This window comes from Hyla sarda, chromosome 1, assembly GCF_029499605.1.
Source record: "Hyla sarda isolate aHylSar1 chromosome 1, aHylSar1.hap1, whole genome shotgun sequence".
Taxonomy (NCBI): Eukaryota; Metazoa; Chordata; class Amphibia; order Anura; family Hylidae; genus Hyla; species Hyla sarda.
In genome coordinates this window covers 107,616,069-107,632,843 of record NC_079189.1, presented here as the reverse complement: position 1 = coordinate 107,632,843, position 16,775 = coordinate 107,616,069, and the positions used below count along the sequence as shown (strand labels likewise).

Sequence of the window (16,775 nt, the reverse complement as noted above, 5' to 3'; positions counted from 1 at the left end):
ACGATCTGGTCATTTTCACAGGAGATCAAATTTTTGACTCGGACTGAAAATAGTGGTCTGCCATGATTTTCAGTCCATGTCAAAAAACCGACATGCTGAGAAAATGACCAGATCGAAGTCACTAGCTGACTACAATCGGATCCGCAGCCCCATAATAGTTAATGGCTCCGTATCTGTCAGTACCTATCCATGCACAGATACGATTTCAGGCAGCTTGAGCTTCCAAAATCGTATCTGTGCATCGGAAGGTCAAATCGTGATGTGAATGCAGCCTTACCTGGTCCTCAATGTCTTCCCTGGCTCTGTGATTGTTGAAGGCTGCCTTAGGCAGCCGTTAGCAATCGAGTACAGATTTCAAGGATCAATGTAAAGCAATTTCAAATGCCAGAATTACAGATTTTTTGTTACATTACATCCTAAAAGAACTGTAATTAAAGTGTTCAAAAAGCCAGAACTAAATAATGGTGGTACCGTTAAAAACTACAGCTCATGGTGCAAAAAACAAATCCTAACACAGCTCCATAGGTGGAAAAAAAAAAAAAATTCTTCTTTCAAAAATTATTCATGTTTGGTATCATTGGAATTGTAATAACCCATAGAATAAAGATACCATGTCAGTTTTACTGTACTTTGGAATTGTGCAATTCCATTTTTTTTCAGTTATGCCCACCATCATTTTTTTAAAATTTCATAATAGATTGTATGATAAAATAAAGTGTATTAGTTGAAAGTACAACCTGTCCCACCAAAAGTAAGCCCTAGTACAACTTTGTCAGTGAAAAAAAAAAAGTTATGGGTCTTAGAAGGTAAGGAGGAAAACAACGTGAGCCAGAAAAAAAATTGCATGGTCATGAAGGGGTTAAAGGAGCACTGTGGTGCAGGAACACTATCCAAAGGATAGGGGATACGTGTCTGATTGAAGGGGGGTCTGTACACAAAGATACGGAGAGGGCGTGTTGACCGTCACTTAGGAAGCATGAGTTTGACTGCTTTCATGCATGGAATCTAAGTTTCTGTATTTTACATATCTGTTTGTTACATGTGAGGAGGAATCACCTATTTAAAAATGTATTTGTTAATTTGTTTCCTAAAGGAATTAAATACATTTTTGGCTAATTAGTGATTTATAAAGCTAAACAAAATAGACACTGTTGTATATGTTTACTGCTGTCAAGATTAAATCTTAGTTCCAAAAACAAAAAGTAATATTAAGAATTGATTAATTTATACAATGACATATAATATTTTAACTATTTGATGGTCTCCCTTTAATTTGTCAGTGGTATTATGGTAAAACAGAGCATTAACATTCATATATTTTTCTATTTAGGGTCATGACACCACAGCTGCTGCCCTTAACTGGTCTTTGTTTTTAATGGGATCTCATCCTGAGGTTCAGGAAAAGGTACACAAAGAGCTCGATGACACATTTGGTAAGACCTGTCTCCAAAAATGTTTCACTAGACGAAGTTAGCCTGTTATGCATGGTATATTTGTGTATGATGTAGAATAAAAATTACAGTTATATTCCAGGGTGGGAAGGGGGGTGGGGGAAGTTTCACTGACATATTCTGGAGATTTATGTAACTTTTTTGTTGCGTTGTTTTTGTATCCTTTAATAGTTACAATGGTCCATAAACCTCTTTTCTTTGTTTACCATTTATATGTTTATCCCCATATAATCCAAGCAGGTTATATGAAATATTCTTCCCATCCTGCCTCCCAGCACAGACTCTTCTCTACTATTATGTTCCTTATATTTTACTAGTCAATTATTAACTATTACCTGCAGGTAATGTGTTGTGCTTCTCTCAGGTTGAATTTTAATCAGAGAGAAAAAAAAAAAAACAACAATGATGAAGAGATTTTTTTTTGTTCTTGTCCTCAAATAAAAGAACTAATAGCTACTCTTTTAAGGAAATTGTCGCATTGAAAATGCAGTCTAATTTGTAGCCAGCAAGAGGATCTGAGCAGATTAATATAGTAAAAAAATAAATAAATAAAAAACAGTGGCTCACCCACCCCACTGAGCCGAGTGTACATAGCATAGTATCACCTATAAGCACTGTAGAAAATGTTATGTTAAAAGACTGGCTGGCCGGCTATACAACAAAATTCTACTCCAATTGACCCAGCCTGTCCAACAAAAGCAGTTATATACTTAGTTATATTCCAAGGGACACGATTTATTATGAGTTTATTAACTTCTAAAAATACATGTAGGACAATAACTGTAGCAAAAATTACTGAAAGAAATCTAATTGCAATAAAATCACTTCACATGCGCATGTGTCCTAATAAAAGTAAAAAAATTATAAATAAATATATAAATAAATAAAATAGGACAGTAAGAGATAGCAGGAAATGAGCTATTTTGCTATTAAATGGTAGCTGCAAATTCACTCAGTCTGGTTGTAACATCCTCATTACGCCCACTGAATTCATATTGTAAATTTACATTGTCTATAGCTCAGCATTTTTACATCGAGCCGGCTGGCCAGGGAGCGCAGCACAATGCTGCTCCCTTCCCCGCCAGGAGCCGTCCCTTGTACTACTGCTCCCATCATGGACAGTGTCTGTTTCATGATGGGAGCAGTAGTAGGAGGGACAGCTCCTGTCGGGGAAGCTGGCAAAATTGCACTGCTTTCCCCGGCTGGCCAGCTCTATGTAAAAACACTAAGCCACACTGTATACTTCAAAAAACCCTGCCGAGAGCTGTGAATGGCCACTTGGTGCCGGCCATGCCGAGCTCCCAGCAGGCTAATTGAATATGAAATTGTCGTTAAAGTGAAATATGCATCGCTGGGGAGTGGAATGGTGAGGCATATCGCCTGCTCTCCTGGTTTATAACTTATGGTCGCAAAGGGTCTCAAAAGTGAAACCCGATGGGATCAATCCCTCAGCCCCTGTACTATTACCCCCAACATGGAACGGACTCTGTTCCATGATGGGAGTAGTAGTACAAGCACAACTGTAGTCTCCCCAGCCGCCTGCAGAATCCTGCAGCTGGGAGAACTACTACTCCTATCATGGAAAAGAGTTTGTTCCATGATGGGAGTAGTAGTAGTACTGCAGCACGGCAGGATTTCCATGCGGCTCTGGAGTAAACTGTAAAAACAGTACAGAGCTGTGCACAAAACCATGGTAGACTAGGGTTTTGTGCACGGGAACAAAAATGCAAAAAACTGTACACGTACAAAAACTTACACAACCGGATACATCTATTTGTATAAGTTTCTGTATGATAGGTCAATGTATACTGCAACCTCATAGCAAAATAGTTTTCTTCTGCTAAGTTTTTACTTGTTTTTTTTTGGGGGGGGGGGGGGGGGGAAACCAAAAGAAAAATGCCAATTCTGCCGCATGGCGTTTTTTGGGACAAAAAACGCTGCAGCGAGATGTTTGCTGTAAATTAATGAGAAATCGCAAAATTCGTATTCCACTTGGCGTTTTTCACTTTGGCATTTTTTAATCCTTTTGGTGTTTTTTCACTCTTTTTTGGCGTTTTTCAGCTCCTTGGCGGTTTTCCAAAATCGAGCCACTGGCGATCTAACAACATTTTTATTATTAAAGGGGTACTCCGGTGCTAAGACATCTTATCCCCTGATTGCGGGGGTCCCGCCGCTGGGGACCCCCGTGATCTTCCACGCCGCACCCCATTAGAATCAGTCCCCGGAGCGTGTTTGCTCCGGGTCTGATTACTGGCGATCACGGGGACGGGGCATAGTGACGTTACGGCTCTGCCCCCGTGTGACGTCACGCTCCTCAATGCAAGCCTATGGGAGGGGGCGAAGCGAGTCGTCTTACGGGGGCGGAGCCGTGATCACTATGCTCCGTCCTCGTGATCGAGATGGACTCAGCCTGAGGACCTCCAGCGGTTCCGGAAGCCGCTAAAGGTGGGTGCTGCATGAAAGATCCCGGGGGTCTGCATGGTAGATCTGGCATCATATTCCCTATCCTTTGGATAGTGGATAAGATGTCTAGGGGCGGAGTACCCCTTTATTTTTTAAAATAGGGATCACTTTATGTGTGCAGGCAGGGCATTAAAAATGTAGCCGACAGTAATAAAAATGTAGTGTGTGTGTGTGTGTGTGTGTGTGTGTGTGTGTGTAATTTTTTTCTTTATTTTTAAAATTTTTTTAGGTAGTACTACTACTCCCAGCATGGAACACACTGTTCCATGATGGGACTAGCAGTACCTGTACTAATTGACAGACCGCCCTGGGTCTGTTGCGTTGCTTCTGTATAATTTATAGATGCGTCCGGCTGCTCTTCTATGCTCCCCTGCACTGCCTTATACATACACCTTTTCATATTTCTCGCAGAGAGCTGTGATTGGCCAGATGGTTCCAGCCAATCACAACTATCTCTGGGAAATATGAATAGGTGTATACATATGTCAGTGCAGGGGACCATAGAAGAGCGGCCGGCCGCGTCTATACAATATACAGGAGGATCACAGCGGGTGTCAGAAGTGACATCCGCTGTGGTCCTTCCTTTACTGCAGGTACTACTGCTCCCAACATGGAGCACATTTTGCTCCATTCTGGGAGCTGTAGGGCCTGCATTAATAGACAGATCGCAACAGGTGTCAAAAGTTAAACTCGCTTCGATCTGTCTATTAATGCAGGTACCACAGCTCCCAGCATGGAGCAGAGTGTGCTCCATGTTGGGAGTAGTAGTACCTGCAGTTAAAGTGGTACTCCTGCGGAAAACTTTTATTTTAAATCAACTGGTGCCAGAACGTTAAACAGATTTGTAAATTACTTCTATTAAAAAATCCTAATCCTTCCAGTACTTATTAGCTGCTGATTACTACAAAGGAAATTATTTTCTTTTTGGACCACAGTGCTCTCTGCTGACATCTCTGTCCATTTTAAGAACTGTCTAAAGCAGGAGAAAATCCCCATAGCAAACATATGCTGCTCTGGACAGTTCCTAAAATGGACAGAGATGTCAGCAGAGAGCACTGTGGTCATGATGTCAGCAGAGAGCTATGTGTTCCAAAAAGAAAACCATTTCCTCAGCAGCTAATAAGTACTGGAAGGATTAAAAATTTTTAATAGAAGTAAATTACAAATCAGTTCCACACACAGAAATAGGTAGGATCGCACTCACCCGCATCAGATGCCTCTTCTAGGAGATCCTCCTAGACGCGGGTCACTAAGACCGTATCCTGGCCAGGGAGAGCAGCGGCATGTGGGAGAGTTATCAGATGCCGGCCACGGACTGTATCACACCTTCCGGTGCTTCGTCAGGCCAAATCAGTTTAACTTTCTCTGGCATCAGTTGATTTAAAAAAAAAAAGTTTTCAACAGGAGTACCCCTTTAAGAACAGATCACAGGCGGGTATCACTCCTGACACCCAATGCGATCGTCCTATCTATTGCAGAGATGTGGAGCGGCTCTATACAGCGCTCGCATCTCTGCACTATACTCCAGCCAGTGATTATGAATAGAACATCACTCATTCATATTTCCCTCTGAGAGCTGTGATTGGCTGCAACCATCTCCCACTGGGTGGAAAATAGGAATGAGCGATGTTCTATTCACATCACTGGCCGGAGTATAGTGCAGAGATGTGAGCGCTGTATAGAGCCGCTCCACATCTTTGCTATATTATGGACGATTGCATCAGGACGATTGCATCTGGTGCGATTTGTCAATTAGTACAGAAACTACTACTCCCATCATAGAACAGTCTGTTTGCTTTACACATACACATCTGGTATTTTATCTTTATTGCATTTAGTCACAAATGTGTGACGTTTTTTTACTTTTTGGATATATAAATAAAATTTTGCATATTTATCAGTAGCAATTGCTCTTTGTTTGAGTTCTTTCTCTCTTTTTGCATAAAATCCATGCTGGGAGTAGTAGTTTTTTTTAGAGAAAAAAAGTGAAACACCCACACTTTATTTAAAATTCATTACAATTTCTTTATAAAAATATACATTTTGTTAAAAAAAAAAAAATGCCATCACTACTGCATCCTTTTTTTTTTTTTTTGGTACCCAACAAAAAGCCAAAGGGCCAAAAATGCAATTTCCACTCAAATGCAAAAAATGCCAGAAAAAATGCAAGAAAAAAACGCCAAACACAGGAAAATGCTGTGGCTTTTTTTTCTGGAGTTTTTTTCTTGCGTTTTTTGGGCCACAAAAAAAACAAGTAGAAACTTAGCCTTATATGGTTTATGTTTGATAGATGAATATACTGTATGAAGTCATGGAATGGACTTCCTGTTACCATTTTTTTTCAAAATCCGGAATCAAATTCCATAATCTGGTAACTGACATAGCTAGAAAAAGTAAGAGTAGAAGATGGGGAAAACAAATTTAAATAAAAATAGTAATAAAAAAGAATAAAAACAAGAAAAATGCAATAATAACAGATACTTCAAATGCCACAATCAGTATTCAGAAGAATAAATGGCGAGCATCAGCATGATCACTGATGTCCACCATTATCAGTAAGTCCCTGGCTGTAGCAAGGGCTCCTCCTGCGCCCGTATCATAGCTACACCGTAAATGTACGTTTGTTAATTTACTCATGGCAATGCTGTACATTTACGGCACGTGTCCTTAAGAATTTAAAATGTAGTGTGATTTTAATGCTATTTTGTACCATGTTTCATGCCAAATATTTTGTACAGAATGCTGTTAAAAATCCTGTGGAAATAACACTAAAATATAAATTATATCCATTATTCATTTGTTAGATTTATTTTTATTTTTTTTATACACAATGTAAATCCGAAGGAGATCTGCAGAAATATTTGTACAATTTTGTGTAAATTTGCTGTGGCAATTTCTATACCCTAACACTTGCTGTGGAAGGTTGTTCCTGCTCTGGTGGCAGGTGGCAGCAGGGAGCACCATGTTGGAATGGAAAGAACTACATAACTTCCTCCAGGGCATAGAGCAGCTACTTTACAGGTACTGAAAGGCTTAAGATTTTTTTTTCTTTTTGAAGTACAAATTACATAGGCAGTTGTAATTTTCAAAACAGTATGTGTAAAAACATTGGCACATGATAAAATGATGTTTGTCTTCAGCGAGTTGTGAGCTATCAAACATTACATAGCTTTCATTTACATGTTACATTTATTTACATTTGTGTCTCATGGTCCATGGATTATGGCTTTTTAAACTTTTTTTTTTTTTATATGACAAATCCTGTACGTGTCTAGAGATTTATTGGAGACAAATATTTTTCTTCACATCTGGTGCACCACAAATTTGTTCACTGGGGACAGTTTTTTGTCCACCATGTATAAAGCAAGCTAGTGTATATAAATGTAAAAACATTTATTCATTTGAAATAATATTAAAATATTTCATAAACTATAAATTACAAAAAAATAAAATGAGGTTATAATAAAGAAAATAATCTGTATTTACACTTCTTAAATGTGGAGAGTGTGAAAGTCCCCATAACAGTGTGGTGAGGGTGGGATGAGGGCAGATGTTATTACCCTATGGGCAGATGGCATTAACCCCTTGTATTTGTAATGCCAGGGTGTGGTTAACCTCTGTATGGTTGCTGGATCCCGGGCTAGGCATGGGGCAAATAATGACTCCAATGCCAAGTTACGGAACAGTGGCAGCTTTACTGAGGCAGGCAAATGGAATAGTCTTTACAGCTCAGTTAGGCACGAGGAGGTGAACAGTAACTTTAGAGACTTGTGGGCTCGCTGGGACATGTAGTGGACTTGGACAGAATGCTGCAGACCCATGCTGAATTTAGACACTTGACTGACTTGACTAGGACTGACTAGACTTCACCCCTTTTGTAGCTTACCAGGCTTTGACATTCTCCTGTGGGGCACTTGGTGATGGCTGTGTGACTAGGCCTTTTGTCTCCTCAGGACACTAGACACTCTCAGGTCTTGACTATTCCTCAGCATGTACTAAAGAGAACTAGCTAGCTCCTCCCTGGGTTTATATGGGGAGCAATTTGGAGGGGTCCAATAGATCACCACATAAGTCACCTGGTCACTGACACCTTCCCTGGTTATGTGCCTTGGTAACAACATTTAAAGGCATATGGACATTATAAATATTATCTCATACATAACATAAGGCACTTATTAACCATTTAAGATACATACAATTAGGGTGGACTCAGGGGACACTGAAATAGAGTCTGCCACACAGGACACAAAGGGTAGAGGAGTACAACTCCTGTACTGGGCTACCACAAAAGTTTTCACCTCTTTTGCTTTTGGTGTGGTGTGTGCCAAAATGTGCACCACTTATACTTCTCACAATTATACTTTTTGTGAGAGACAATCATTTTGTGTAAAACACTCCCACTTGTCAGGTTTGGGAAGAGACAAGTCAGACTTGGGCCAATTTTGGTTCAAATGAGGGACAACTTCTGTCCCAAATGATGTGTGTCAAAAAAAAAAAAGATAAAATCTATAAAATATATCAAAGCCACTGCAGTTTTTGAGCCAAAGCCAGAAGTGTATTCAGAAGGACTCAAACTTCTCCTTCCTGCTGGATCCACTTCTGACTTTAGCTCAAAAGTTGCAAAAAATAAAGATAAAAATAATAATAATAATAATCTGTGTGGAAACCTAGTCTTATTGTCTTATTATTGCTAAATTTAACTGGTCCTTCAGAAGAAGCTACACATTGAGGGAGATTTATCAAAACCTGTGCAGAGGAAGAGTGGTGCAGTTGACCATAGCAACCAATCAGATTGCTTCTTTCATTTTCCACAGGCCTCTTTAGAGGCCTGTGGAAAATGAAAGAAGCGATCTGATTGGTTGCTATGGGCAACTGCACCACTCTTCCTCTGCACGGGTTTTGATAAATCTCCCCCATTGTCACTACAGGTAACAACACTTGTAGAATAGATTTGTGTCTATCTGACAGAAATGGCTCTTTAGGTTTTGTTCACTGAATATTCACTTAAAGTAATGAAAGTTACTTCCACTCTTGACCTGACAACCAGTGCATTATATGTTCATGCCCTAAAGCCATTTCCTTTGTGTTATCCTTAATAGGTCAGTCTGACCGTCCAGTAACAATGGATGATATGAAGAAGTTACGATATCTTGAAGCAGTTGTTAAAGAAGCTCTTCGACTTTACCCTTCAGTGCCATTCTTTGCACGGACCACTACTGAAGATTGCTTCATTAGTAAGGAACCTTAGCTTAATGGGAATGTCTGTTATCAAGGAAATGTTCCTATAAGTGGGAATAAACATTGCTGCATTTGCATGTGTTTAAACCTGATATGTCATAGAAAAATTAGGACAAGTAAGCGACAGTAAGATCCTGCTCTTTGCTGTTATAAGTGCCTGTCCACATATGACTACCGTGTTTCTCCGAAAATAAGACCGGGTCTTATATAAATTTTAGACCCAAAAAACACACTAGGGCTTATTTTCAGGGTAGGGCTTATTTATGGGGGGGCTACATGAGTGTGTAGGATGGGGGGCTGTAGCAGTGTGGAGGATGCTGCACCCACCCATCTTCCACACTGCCAAAGCCCCCCATCTTCCTTACTGCTACAGCCCCCCATCCTCCACACTCCCACAGCCCCCCATCCTCCACACTCCTGCAGCCCCCCATCCTCCACACTCCTGAAGCCCCCCATCCTACACACTCCTGCAGCCCCCCCATCCTCCACACTGCTACAGCCCCCCCATCCTCCCCTTCCCCCATCGTCTTCCACACTCCTACAGTGCCCCCCACCCCTCTGCCATAATAAACTACGGTACCTTACACATTTCATCCCCAGCGGAGACCAGCACTTCCACACATTCGTCCGTACTGTAGCGTCCGCAACTTGTACTGTACTTGTACTGCATGGGATCTCCTTCTGTTGCCTGTTGCTTAGCAGCTGGGGGAGGGACACGTCCGTGACGTCGGCCGTGCATATGCGCGGACGTTTTAAAGTGACAGCGTCCCTGCCCCGGCTCAATTATGGCAACTTGCCGCGACCAGCTAAAGGAGGTGAGGTGGGGGGGGGGGGGGCGGACAGTGGGTTGGTGGGTCTGGTCTGTGGGCATTACTGGCGGCCGCAGTCCGCCAGTTGATTACCCCTGGCCTAGGGGGCCTAGGTCTTATTTTCGGGGTAGGGCTTGTATTGCAGCCCACCCTGATAATCCTGCTAGGGCTTACTTTTCGGGGAAACACGTGACTTATGTGTTTATGTTTAATACCATAGGAGGTTTGACTGTACCAAAAGGGGTGAGTATAGTTATAGTGCCTTATGCTCTGCATCGGGATCCAGAATATTTTCCTGAACCTGAAGAATTTAAGCCAGAAAGATTTCTCCCTGAAAATGCAAGTGGACGTAATCCGTATGCCTACATACCTTTCTCTGCTGGACTCAGGAATTGCATTGGTAAGAAAATTAATATTGAAAATTAACAACATTTTTTATCAGGTTGCATTGCAGTTTCTGATACTACAATTAAATTAATATTAGCTCAGCAGGGGTCCAACTCCCATTACCCCTGCGCTTGTATCTTTGCGATGCTATATTTTAGCAGTGGCAGTGCAGGAAAGTGCAGTGTTCTCTCAATCAGGTGAACAGGACAATGCAGCGGCTCCTTGCAGTGTTGCTATTTATAAGTAAAGCAATTGCAAGGATAAGCACAGGTAAACATTGGAGAGGCTCCAGCGCTCACACAAACACCATAGCCCCTTAAAACAACTGGCAGGGGTGTCAGGAGTTGGACCCCTGCTCATCTAGTTTTGATGGCCTATCTGGAGGATAGATGATCAATTTTTACAGGTTAGATAACTTCTTTTAAAGAAAGTAAAAAAAAAAAAAGCAGTTTGACTGTTTTTAGTGCTGCCTGTCGTCTGCTGGTGAAGGCAAGAATAGGTAGAAGATTTACCACCAGCAGATGGCAGACAGCATAACATAAAGACTATGGGCCAGATATAGCAAACTGTGTGCGAGAAAAATTTTGTGTTTTCCCCCAACAACCAATCACAGCTCGGGTTTCACTTTACCAGAGCTCGTTAGCGGAGCTGTGATTGGTTGCTGGGGGGAAATCACTACATTTTTTCTCCCACACAGTTTTATAAATCTGGGCCTATGGCCCAGATTTATCAAACTGTGTGAGAGAAAAAATAGAGGGATTTCCCCACAGCAACCAATCACAGCTCCACTAACGAGCTCTGGTAAAGTGAAAGCTGAGCTGTGATAGGTTGCTGTGGAAAAATCCTTCTACTTTTTCTCTCACAGAGTTTGATAAATCTGTGCCTATAAGTATACATCAGTTGTAGGAGATTAACAGGTGGTATGAGCCAGAAGGAGAAATCCCTCTTGTGTACACAGTGGAGGCAGTAGTGCATTTTGAGTGGAATCACCCTTTACAAATGAGCCTGCCCTCACTCACCATGCATTCACTTCCTTCCTGAGTCTGCTGTGCTATACTGGGTCTCTTCATCCAATAACTGCAGGCTAATCTGTAAACATCTCCTCTCTGTTTTCATGCTGCACATGTTACAGAGAGGACATTTATCCAAGTGTGCCTGCATTGTACAGTAAGTGGCGAGTCTTCATTACTGGACAGTGTATAAAAGTTTTTTTTAAAAGAAAGAAAAAAAAAGCTTTCACACTCTTTTTCTAGGTTTGGTGTATTTATATTGTATTTTATGTTATACATTTATTTATGTACTTTCAGTGGGGAATGCAGGAGAGAGATACAGGTCTTCTTATTAATCTCAGAGCCGCATTGAGCCTCCCAGCGAGTGCTCTTGGACAGAAGAGAGCACAGAGGAGTCCTATCAGACATGAGAAAGCACAGAGGAGTACTATCAGACAGGAGAGAGCACAGAGGAATACTATCAGACAGGAGAGAGCAAAGAGGAGTGCTATCATACAGGAGAGAGCACAGAAGAGTACTATAAGACAGTAGAGAGCACAGAGAAGTACAATTAGGCAGAAGAGAGCACAGAGGAGTACTATCAGACAGAAAAGAGCATAGTGGAGTACTGTCAGACAGGAGAGAGCACAGAGGAGTACTATCAGACATGAGAGAGCACAGAGCAGTACTATCAGACAAGAGAGAGCACAGAGGAGTACTATCAGACAAGAGAGAGCACAGAGGAGTACTATCAGACAGGAGAGAGCACAGAAGCATACTATCAGACAGGAAAGAGCACAGATGAGTCCTATCAGACATGAGAAAGCACAGAGGAGTACTATCAGACAGGAGAGAGCACAGAAGAGCACTATCAGACAGGAGAGAGCAAAGAGAAATGCTATCAGACAGGAGAGAGTACAGAAGAGTACTATCAGACAGGAGAGAGCACAGAGGAGTCCTATCAGACAGGAGAGAACACAGAGGAGTGCTATCAGACAGGAGAGAGCACAGAGGAGTGCTATCAGACAGGAGAGAACACAGAGGAGTGCTATCAGACAGGAAAGAGCACAGAGAAGTACAATTAGACAGAAGAGAGCACAGAGGAGTACTATCAGACAGAAAACAGCACAGAGGAGTACTGTCAGACAGGAGAGAGAGCACAGAGGAGTACTATCAGACAGGAGAGAGCACAGAGGAGTCCTATCAGACAGGAGAGAGCACAGAGGAGTGCTATCAGACAGGAGAGAGCACAGAGGAGTGCTATCAGACAGGAGAGAACACAGAGGAGTGCTATCAGACAGGAAAGAGCACAGAGAAGTACAATTAGACAGAAGAGAGCACAGAGGAGTACTATCAGACAGAAAACAGCACAGAGGAGTACTGTCAGACAGGAGAGAGAGCACAGAGGAGTACTATCAGACAGGAGAGAGCACAGAGCAGTACTATCAGACAGGAGAGAGTGCAGAGGAGTGCTATCAGACAGGAGAGAGCACAGAGGAATACAATCAGACAAGAGAGAGCACAGAGGAGTATTATCAGACAGGAGAGAGCACAGAAGAGTACTATCAGATAGGAGAGAGCACAGAGGAGTACTATCAGACAGGAGAGAGCACAGAGGAGTACTATCAGACAGGAGAGAGCATAGAGGAGTACTATCAGACAGGAGAGAGTACAGAGGAGTCCTATCAGACAGGAGAGAGCAGAGAGGAGTGCTATCAGACAGGGGAGAGCACAGAGGAGTCGTATCAGACAGGAGAGAGCACAGAGGAGACCTATTAGCAGGGCCGGCCTTAGGTATTCAGGCACCCTGTGCGGGCTAACCTTGTGGCACCCCCCCCCCCCCCGCATTACCCCATAAACATACCCCCAATGTTTTTGTTTGGAACCCTCTAGACAATTGGAAGCACACAATATGCCACAAACACTTTAACGTAGGTACATTTCCATAACCAATAATACTTGTATACAAGGAGTAAATATAATACCACCACACAGTAACTGGATAATACCGCCATACTGTACTGAATAAGACCACTATACACAGACCAGTATACTATACAGAATCTGTATACAATATAAGTGTTTATATAGAGGACCATATAGCAGTAGATATCAGCTGTACACAGGATGTGTATACCATATAAGTGATTACAGTTACATTTTGGGACACACAATTACGTCTTTTTTGATCAGTGGCGTCCTCTTTCCGTTTCTTCTCCATCCGGATAAGACCGCCTTGTGAATCTCTTAACATCTGCAGGGCAAACATGTCAGACTCTGCATTTCTACAATGCCCTCCCCTCCTCTACACAATCTTTCCATCTATAGGCCCACAAACTGTAATAATGCCCTCCTTGGTGTCCTGCACAGTAAAAGGGCAGGTAGGTAGGTAGCCAGGTAAATAGTTAACTAGGTAGGTAGATCAGGAAGCCAGATATGTAGGTAGGTGACAAGCCAGGTAGGTAGAGGTTTAGCTAGGTAGTTAGGCAGCAATGTATGAAGGCCAGGTATGTACATAGTTAGATAGCCTGGTATGTAGGTAAATAGTTGGGCATCCAGGTATAAAGTTAGGTAGCCCCCCTTCCCTTTAGGTATAGGCAGCAGAGTTAGCCCCCCACCCTTCCCCATAGGTATAGGCAGACTTAAGCCCCCCCTATTCCCATTAGGTATAGGCAGAGTTAACCCCCTCCTCCCCTCTTCCCCATAGGTATAGGCAGAGTTAACCCCCTCTTCCCCATAGGTATAGGCAGAGTTAAATGGGTACTCCGCCCCTTGACATCTTATCCCCTATCCAAAGGATAGGGGATAAGATGTCAGATCGCTGGGGTCCTGCTGCTGGGGACCCAGGGATCGCCGCTGCTGCACCGCGCTAGCATTACTGCACAGAGCAAGTTCGCTCTGTGCGTAATGACGGGCAATACAGGGGCCGGAGCATTGTTAAGTCACAGCTCTGCCCCTCGTGACGTCACGGCCCGCCCCCTCAATACAAGTCTATGGGAGGGGGCGTGGTGGTTGCCACGCCCCCGCCATAGACTTGCATTAAGGGGGCGGGCAGTGATGTCACAAGGGGCGGACCCATGACGTCCCGCTGCTCTGTCCCCTGTATCGACCGTCATTACGCACAGAGAGAACTTGCGGCGACCCCGGGGGTCCCCAGCAACAGGACCCCGGCGATCTGACATCTAGGTAAGATGTCTAGGGGCGGAGTACCCCTTTAACCCCCCTCTTCTCCATAGGTATAGGCAGAGTTAACCCCCTCCCCCCTCTTCCCCATAGGTATAGGCAGAGCTCACCCCCCCTCTTCCCCATAGGTATAGGCAGTGTTAACTCCCTCCCCTCTCTTCCCCATAGATATAGGCAGAGTTAACCCCCCCCCCCTTCCCCATACAATTAGGTATAGGCAGAATTAACACCCCTCTTCCCCATAGGTATAGGCAGAGTTTAAAAAAAAAGAAAAATGATATTCACCTGATGTCCACGCAGCGATCTCCTCAGCAGCAGGGGCCCGCGTCTTCTCCCCTCCACAGTACAGGCACCAATGAGTGACGTCTTCGGCGCCTGTACTGCGTGCTGCGTGGAGGCGGAGGTCACGTCTCCTCTGTGTAAGCTGCAGATGCGGCTCACACAGAGGGGACGCTTCTCCTGTATGTGCGTATATCGCGCATACAGGAGAAGGCAGCGCTGTCTGCTGGGGATCTGGGACGAGTGTCCCGGTTCCTCAGTAGCGGCGGCGGGCCCTTAACCGGGCCAGGCCCTTGGACGACGTCCGATCGGACCGGCCGCTCAGTCTGTCCCCGACTGTGAGCTGTGTCGGCCGCCCGATGCCCCTGTTGCTATGGCGCCGTGTGCGGCCGCACAGCTCCCACACCCCAGAGGCCGGCCCTTCCTATTAGACAGGAGAGAGCACAGAGGAGTGCTAGTCCACCCTCACTTACTGGACTTTGTCCATGCCTGTGCTTTAGCTTGGACATAGAGGATGCTGCAGCCATACAGTACAATGTTGTGGGCAGTATGGGGATCTCTAGGGTACATTTTTAATGAAGTATATTAGAAAGGTTAATGTTTTGCCAAGATGCACGACCATTTAAGAGGAGTCTGAGCTCACAAGAATACATTTCACACATGACCAAAAAAGCACATAAAAGTAATAGTAGGCGTCTATGAATGCAAATAACTTAAAAAAACAAAAACATTTTTGCTGCTTTTAATTCTTTCAAATGTTTGTGTTTATTTTGCTGAAGTTGCTAATGTTCATTTCTTGCTTATATCTTGTCATACACAGGCCAGCGATTCGCTTTAATGGAGGAAAAAGTGGTGCTATCGGCTATTTTGAGAAACTTTACTGTAAAAGCAAGCCGGAAACGTGAAGATCTTTGTTTGGTGGGAGAACTCATTCTTCGTCCACAAGATGGCATGTGGATTGAGCTGGAGAAAAGAATACCCAGCTCTGCTCAATAATCTTTATGGGACAACTCCCATTTGTGAACGAGGCACATTTTTACCTTAAATCTACAAGGGGGGCATCACACACAGTTTTTGTGGCAGCTTTTCCTTCAGTCTTTTGAGCTAAAGGCACAAGTGGATTCAAAATAAAGCAGACATAAAAAGGAAATACTTGGACTATGTAATCAGAGGCTCCATTCTGGACCTCCATTGTAGATTTTGTTCAAATAACCTGACAAATAACATAGCAAGCAATGTTCTTTTTGTCCAATTAAATTCTGTTAAATGACGGACACCTTTTTGGAATCCCAACGAACCCCGTTAAAGTCAGGGAGGTTTGTTGGGCTCCATTGGTGTACAGTGTACAGTGAACCTGCCAGCTCCATTTACTGCTATGAACTGAGCCTTTGATTAAGATGTGAACCTAGCTCAAGGCTGGTGTCACACACTGACTGAATTTTGTGGCAGTTTTTTATTCAGTCTTTTGAGCCAAAGCTAGAAGTGGATTCAGAGGGAATTGTGAAAAATAATGGAAGGATTTAAAGGAAAACGGTCACCCGCACTATAGCTCGATACACTGGGTTATAGTGTACATATAGTGTCCTGTAGTGAACAGGAGACCGATGCAGGGTCTCTGACTGCTGTACCTACCTGCAGTCTGGAGCCCCGATCCTCCAAAGGTCCCCCTCTTCCAGCGCTGACTTGCGCTCTGGAGGCGGGCCCGCTGGCTGGATTAAAATATTCATAAGCGCAAGTCACTTGAGAGCTCATGCCTACTGAGTGCTCACATGATCAGCGCTTATGAATATTTAAATTTAGCCAGCGGGCCCGCCTCCAGAGCACAAATCAGAGCTGGAAGAGGAGGACCTTCGGAGGATGGGGGCTCTGGACTGCAGGTAGGTATAGCAGTCCAAGACCCCGCATCGGTCTTCTTTTCACCCGGTGTATCGGGTTATAGTGCAGGTGAACGGGTGACCATTTTCCTTTAAAGGAAT

At 43.4% G+C, this 16,775-nt stretch overlaps 1 protein-coding gene across 2 annotated transcripts in view; it reads left to right on the top strand.

Moving 5' to 3' along the window:
- LOC130357086 (cytochrome P450 4V2-like) overlaps nt 1-16,449 on the top strand; it is a 57,562-nt gene extending 41,113 nt beyond the window's left edge. Inside the window, exons 8-11 of one of the 2 annotated variants that reach the window (XM_056559456.1) lie at nt 1,331-1,433; nt 9,014-9,148; nt 10,182-10,361; nt 15,620-16,449. In XM_056559456.1, coding sequence (XP_056415431.1) covers nt 1,331-1,433; nt 9,014-9,148; nt 10,182-10,361; nt 15,620-15,795 — 594 coding nt within the window. In that variant the 3' untranslated portion in view covers nt 15,796-16,449. The remainder of the gene's footprint in view (nt 1-1,330; nt 1,434-9,013; nt 9,149-10,181; nt 10,362-15,619) is intronic. The other variant, XM_056559462.1, reaches the window with a different exon arrangement.
- The last annotated feature ends 326 nt before the right edge of the window (nt 16,450-16,775 follow it).